This window comes from Sylvia atricapilla, chromosome 19, assembly GCF_009819655.1.
Source record: "Sylvia atricapilla isolate bSylAtr1 chromosome 19, bSylAtr1.pri, whole genome shotgun sequence".
Taxonomy (NCBI): domain Eukaryota; kingdom Metazoa; phylum Chordata; class Aves; order Passeriformes; family Sylviidae; genus Sylvia; species Sylvia atricapilla.
Window position 1 is genome coordinate 5083279 of NC_089158.1, and position 6654 is coordinate 5089932.

Consider the following 6654-nt stretch of genomic DNA (forward strand, 5'->3'; position numbering starts at 1 on the left):
AAGGCCGGGAGCGTCCCCGCGGGGCTGGGCACGGCTCCAGCGGGGCAGCGGCGGGGCGGAGGCGGGAGCGCCGAGCTATAAATGCCGCAGCCCCGGCACCGCTCCCCATCCCACTGCTGGGGCCGGAGGAGCTGAGGAGAGATGAGGACCATGGGGCTGAGCCTGGGGCTGCTCCTGCTGTGCTTGCTCCGTGTGCAGGCTGAGGACCTGGGAATTTTGGAGCAGGACGAGAGCAAGGTGACCCGGGAAGGGAAGGGAAGGGAAGGGAAGGGAAGGGAAGGGAAGGGAAGGGAAGGGAAGGGAAGGGAAGGGAAGGGAAGGGAAGGGAAGGGAAGGGAAGGGAAGGGAAGGGAAGGGAAGGGAAGGGAAGGGAAGGGAAGGGAAGGGAAGGGAAGGGAAGGGAAGGGAAGGGAAGGGAAGGGAAGGGAAGGGAAGGGTCTCCAGTCACCAGTAGAGCAGGGAGGACTGTAGAGATGTTTTGGTGCTGGGGACAGCTGGGGTCACTACAGTCACCATTGTTTGCTGTCACACCCGGGTGAGGACAATCACTCAGCTGCTGTGTAGGTGTCCCTGAGAGAATTTTGTTGCCTGGACGGGATGTGGGTGTTCCATGGACTGAGGTTGTCCTGGCTTGGTCCCTGAGGAGGGGACACACTTGACTGCTCCTCTGGACTCACAGCCTGTTCTCACTGCCAGGTTGCAGGGACATGGTACATCACTGCTATGGCCTCTGACTCCGAGAGCTACCTCCAAAAAAAGGACCAACTGAAGATGGCCATGGCCAACATTGAGGTCCTGGAGGATGGTGACCTGAGGGTCTCCTTTGCAATTCCCACGTAAGTCCCACATGCTTTTCTCCACAGGCTTGACTACCAACCTCCTCCCTGGACCTTCACTGGTGGGTCTCCACCCTCAGTGCACTCACCAAAGACCTGGACAGGGGCTGAGACAGGACCACCAGGGGCTTGGGACAGCTGTGGGCTCCCTGTCTTTCGGGCAGGCTCAGGGCAACACTAGCTAGGACCTGTGCCACCACAGAGGGTGGGACAGGACCCTACGATTACAACTTTCCCAGCAAAACCAGCCTCATCCCAGAAGGTCAGAGCATGAGAGAGGGCATGGATAATCCCCAGGTCCCCGGTTCCCATTGTTCCAAGGGTGGTATCTGTCCCCTCCTGCCCTGGCCACACCATCCCTGAACATTTCCCACATCTGGGATAGCGACCCTTGAACAGGGGAAGGGAAAGGGGGTCACTTCACCTCAGCTGGAGCATCCTTTGCTGTTCTGCAGCCCTGGGAAGTGTATGAAGTTTGAATCGATCTACAAGCCAACAGGCAACCCGGGTGAATACTACAGCTCTGGTGAGTGGGGGTGCCTGGTTCTTGGAGCAGGATGGAGGTATGTGCACACCATCCCTGTCTGAAGCAGCTGGCTGTTGCTGGGGACATGGCCCTCAGGACTGCCTGCCCCTCCTGTGTCCTGGGTGGAACATCCCTCTGCATCCAGGTGCCAGCTGCACTGCAGGACAGTGGCCCAGCAGCTTGGCAGATCCCCCAATCCCTCCCTCTGGGATAAACACATTCAGACCAAGCTTAAACCCTGGGGAAAAGCAGGTTCATTCCACAAAGAGATTGTGAGTGGATGTTCCCAGCGGATGGAGCAGGAGTGGTTTTCCACCATTCCCAGCCCAAGGATTACTCTGACACTGGCCAACAGCCTGCAATGACCATCCACAGCCCTTTCTGCCCTCACCTCCCCATCCCTCTGCTCTTCTGTGGACTGTGGGCTACCCCAGGCTTTCAGAGGAGCCTTAGCAAGAGAGAAAACAAGATGGGGAGATATTGAGCAAGATGGGCTTGGTGGGCTTCATGCTCTTACAGCCCCTTTGCAGTGTGGGGGTTTCCAGGAGGAGGTAATTAATTTTTCTCCACTTCCTTTTGCAGACAGGGGCAATAAGACAGTGCAGCTGGTGGATACTGACGGCAGATCCTACATGGTTGTCTTTGCCACCAGAGAGAAGGCTGGGCAGACCTTGCACATGCTGAGACTTTACAGTGAGTAGCCAGCAGTGGTGAGCTGCTCAAAGGTGTCAAGTGCTTCTGAGGGTCCTGCAAGGCCAGGAGACAGGGGTCTTCAGTCGTGCCCTGGGTGAGGTGCTGGAGCAGAGCAGGGACTGCCACGTGTTCCCTGTGTGGCAGGGAAGGGGCAGTGGTTTGGGGTGGCAGGGGAGGTTGGGGCTCAGGCTCCCAGCACTGTGCTGCAAGTTCATGGCCTTGGGTAAGTTGCTTGGTGAGGAGGGGTGGAGAGTGGGGGTCCTGCTGCACAGGCAGAACAGAATCAGTGGGGACAGGAACCAAGAGAAGAGTCACTGTGCTGCTGTCAGGACCTCTGGCTCATCTTGTTCCCGGGATGGGGTGTCTCGTGTGCCTGGCCACCACTGCTCTCCAGAACCTCCACCAGTGCCTCCACCCCAGGGACTGTAATCCATCCCACCCCCAGCTGGACACAGCTTCCCAGGAGATGCAGGGCCAGGCACAGCCTGGAGCTAACTCATGTGTTTGTCTTTAGGCAGAACCCAGTGGGTGAGACCCAAAATCAAGTTGCTGTTCAAGAGACTTGCCAAGCTGAATGGCTTCACCAACGACACGATCTGGATATTACCCAGGCAGGGTGAGCACTGCCCAGGGCCAATACAGGGACACACAGGCAGGGACCAGCTCAGCTCATCAGTGCCACCACTTTGTGGTCTGAGCTGGCAGGAGAGAGTGCTAACAGCCAGCAGTGCTCTGGCTGGGCACACTGAGCAAGGAGAAAGCCGCAAGTTCCTTCTGAGTAACCTATTTTGGGTGCTAAATGGGGCTATTCAGACCACAGTGCCAGACTCAGGCTTTCTCTTTGTTTCCACAGAGGAATGCAGACTTGATGAGCCGTAGGTGAGTTGCTGCAGTGCGACATGGTGTTTGCAATGTTCTCTCCTGGCAATTGACCCTCTTGGTGCCCCCAAAGGCAAGGGCCACCAAGAACTTTTGGAATTACTCTTGGGTTGAGCTGTTTGAACTGGTGCTGGAGTTTGCACACAGGTAGGACCTTTCCTCTGGATGCAGCTCTACAGTGGGGACCCCCAGGTAGTACCCAGGAACTGCCAAGGAGCAGTGCCCAGAGACCCCCAGTGGGAAGTGCCTGGCACGGGCACTGAACATGGGCACATGAGCTGAAACCACCAGAGAAATGTCTGTGCAGCCCTTTGAGCAGTGAGTACCAGGACACTGGCTCCTGCCAAAGGCTTGGGGACTGGCATACCTGGCCAGAGTGGGCTGGTGTCTCACCATGCAAAACATATTTGCTGTTGGCCCCCTCATGGCGTGTACTTTCCCACCACACAGCTTTAGGGGTTATTGGAAATCCATTGCTGGAGATGCCTCACCCTACAAATCTGGGGAGAACTGGAGAAGAATGCACTGATCCCAATGGAGAGTCCCACTTGTCTCCTTGCCTCACCCAGCCCCCACCTCTCCCACTGTTTTCCAGGAAGTGCAGACTTGGCTCGTGGATGCTCCTGCCAAGCAATACATGACCCATGCTCTGAACCTCCAGGCTCCTGCTCCACCATCCTTCTTCCAAGCTCTGTTGTCAGGACTCTGACGCAGCCCCTGCTCCTCCAGCCCCTGCTTTTTGCCAAATAAACAGAAAAACCTCTCCAAATCTTGGTGTCTGGGAAGAACCTGGGGTAGGGGGCCCTGTAGTCCCTTCTGTTGTTCTCCTGGGGGCTGTGGATGGTGAACAGCCAGGAGTGATCCCAGCTGAGCTCATTCCAATGAAGGCAGTTTCATAAAGACAAGATTTTCCGTCCTGGGTGCCTCCCAGAGGGGCAGGACCAGGCAAGGCAGAGGTGAGGCAAAGGGTGCAGTGAGGAATCCTGTGGGTAAGAGACGATGCATGGAGAAAGGTCACAGAGTGAGGTTGGAGTCTGGAGGGCTGCATCCACCCACACCCACCACCTTTCTTCCTCTTGCCCTGCAGTGGCTGCAGCTCTGGGCTCTGCAGAATGGTTTACATTCTTCATTCCAGTGGAAACTCCAGCTTTCCCTGGCAGATACCTGTCTTTCCAAACCCAGACATTATGCTATTTCCAATCAGATTCTTTAAATTGATGCAACCGTGCCGGGTTCCATTTAGGCTTCTCAATGTTGTTTAGGGCTTGTATTTGCTAATATCAGCTTAAGCACTCAGAGGGAAGCTAAGCTGGTCTTTCCAGACAATCTCTGTGCCATACGATTAACTATGACAGTTAATCCTCTTGCCTTTCGTTTTTCCTCTTTTTAAAAGGAAAATGTGACTGTATGGGATCATCTCAGGTTGTAAGAGTAGCACCAGCTGGCACAAGGATGACACTTTAATTTCAGCCTCTGAGGCAGGTCCCACTTGCTGCTTGGGATCTGTGGGCTCTTGGCCATCCCAAAAACCCGAGTGTATGGGTGCCCAACCAACCTGCCTGGAGCAGTTGTGTGTATGTGATAGAGGCACCCTGGATGTCCCTTTGCATGTGAGTGGGTGCAGCACCAGTCACCAGCTGATGGTGTGGTCAGCACAGCAGAGGTCACTCACAGACATGCAGACATCAGAAGCAGGCTTGTCCACCTGCCTTGGAGGGTGCAGAGTGAAACCACAGGGTTCCCCAAGTGGTCTGGTGGGTGTGAGCCCAGAACAGCCTTTCCTCTTTCAATACACATTCAGGGGTCTATTGAAATCCCACCCGTGTCCCAAACCACTGAAGCTGCCAGACACACCTATCGTGAAGAGGGGTGCAGGAGAGAAGCAACAGCCCCTGCAGAGTGCTGGGGTCTGTGCCCTGGTCTGTTCCCTGCCCCTCTTCCACCACCAGCAGTCAGGGCTGTACTCGCTCTCTCCTGGCCTGAGGAGCACTCCATGCCAGCACAGGGTGTCTGCTGTACTAGGGTGACCCTGGCTGGACCCCAGGCATCCACCAAAGCCTCTCTATCCCTCCTCTCTGCAGCTGGACAGGGGAGAGAAAACAAAGGATTCACAAGCTGAGATAAGGACTGAAAGACATCACTCATCAAATACCATCACAGGCAAAACAGGCTGTAATTAGAGCTATTAACTGAATTTATTACTAACAAAACCAGAGCAGGATAATGAAAAGTGAAATAAGACCTTAAAAACACCTTTCCCCCCTCCCTCCTTACCAGTTCTACCTCCTTGCTCGTAGTGCTGCAGGGAGACAGGAATGGGACATTGCTCAGGGACAGAAGTCATTACCCTGCACCAGCAGAGGGCCTCTCCCATGGGGAATAGCTCTCCATGAACTTCTCAAATGTGAGTCCAGCTCACAAGAAACAGTCCTAGCCAAACTGCTGCAATGTGACTCACTTTTCCATGGGGTCAGTCTCTCAAAGACAGGCTCCTCCAGCATGGGTCCCCCACAGGGTCACAGCTCCTAACAGCAAACCTGCTCCAGTGTGGGCTCTTCTCTCCACAGGCCTGCAAACCCCTGCCAGAATCCTGCTCCACCATGGCCTTCCTATGGGTCACAGCCTCCTCTCAGGCATCTCCCTGCTCCAGCATAGGCTCCTCCAGTAGTTACATGTGGATCTCTGCACTCCTGTGCAGAGTCCTTGGGCTGCAGGGGTCTTCACCACAGGCTCAGGGGAATCTCAGCTCTGACACCTGGAGCAGCTCCTTCCCCTCCTTCTCCACTGACCCTGGTGTCTGTAGAACTTTCCTCTCACATATTTTCATCCCGCTCTTATCTGGTCACAATTACAACTGCACAAAACCCTCTTTTTTTCCTTCTTGAATATGTAAACTCAGAGGCATTACCACCCCTCCTAATTGACTTAGCCTTGGCCTGTGGTGTGTCTGTCTTTGGAGCCACCAGGGATTGGCTCTGCTGGAGATGGTGGAAGCTTCTGACAGCTTCTCACAGAAGCCATCCCTGTATTCTTCCTGCTACCGAAGCCTGGCCATGCCAACCCAATACACTGGTGTAGGTCTCAAAGTCCACAGCAGCATGGCAGGAGCCCTGTCCCTGCCACAAACACAGCCCTGCTCCCCTGCAGATGTCCTTCATATCCCTGTGCCACAGGGTGGCTCCTGGCAGTGTCCCTGGGATGTGGCTCTTCATGCACAGCAAGGCTGTGGAGCTGGCTTGTACTTCACTTGAGCCTATCTCAAGCTCACTTGACTCATTAGATCTGATTGCAAATCAAATGCAATTTAATTAGCAGAAAGGCAAACAGGCCCTGCCAATGACTGGCTGATCATTCCCTAACAACTATCAGATCCTCACATGTAATTTCAAAGGCCTACAGATATTGGAGAATGAAATTAAGATGCCACTTGCATCCCACTCATGCAGCACCTTTGACATCTTCTCCTGCCCTGGCTCATGGGCTGGGGAGTTTTGCTGTGGGGGGACACACAGTCTGCTGTGCCTCATCCCCCTGCACCCTCCAACTTCCAGTAAGGCAATTGGTGCCAGAGAACCCAGCCTGGTTTTCTGGTAGCCCAGACTGTGGTGCTGTCCTGGGCATACCAGTTCTTTGGCATGCCCTTTGTCACGGAGAGGTCACAGGGTGCAGGGAGGGAGCTGGGGCTGTGTGCCCTCCCCAGGGGTCTTGTGCTGGGTGTGG

At 54.9% G+C, this 6654-nt stretch overlaps 1 protein-coding gene across 1 annotated transcript; it reads left to right on the top strand.

The window, feature by feature from the left end:
• The first annotated feature begins 79 nt into the window (after positions 1-79).
• On the top strand, positions 80-3543 carry LOC136369658 (extracellular fatty acid-binding protein-like). Its single transcript, XM_066332614.1, has 7 exons — positions 80-237; positions 697-836; positions 1292-1362; positions 1945-2055; positions 2570-2671; positions 2909-2934; positions 3530-3543. The coding sequence occupies exons 1-6, from the start codon at positions 142-144 to the stop codon at positions 2932-2934; spliced, it is 546 nt and encodes a 181-aa protein (XP_066188711.1). The 5' UTR covers positions 80-141; the 3' UTR covers positions 3530-3543.
• Positions 3544-6654: the final 3111 nt, after the last annotated feature.

Coding starts and splice junctions, on each gene's coding strand:
- LOC136369658 (XM_066332614.1), top strand. CDS start 142: ATGAGGACCATGGGGCTGAGCCTGGGGCTGCTCCTGCTGTGCTTGCTC. Junction 238..696: donor TGGAGCAGGACGAGAGCAAG/GTGACCCGGGAA, acceptor TCTCACTGCCAG/GTTGCAGGGACATGGTACAT. Junction 837..1,291: donor GTCTCCTTTGCAATTCCCAC/GTAAGTCCCACA, acceptor GCTGTTCTGCAG/CCCTGGGAAGTGTATGAAGT.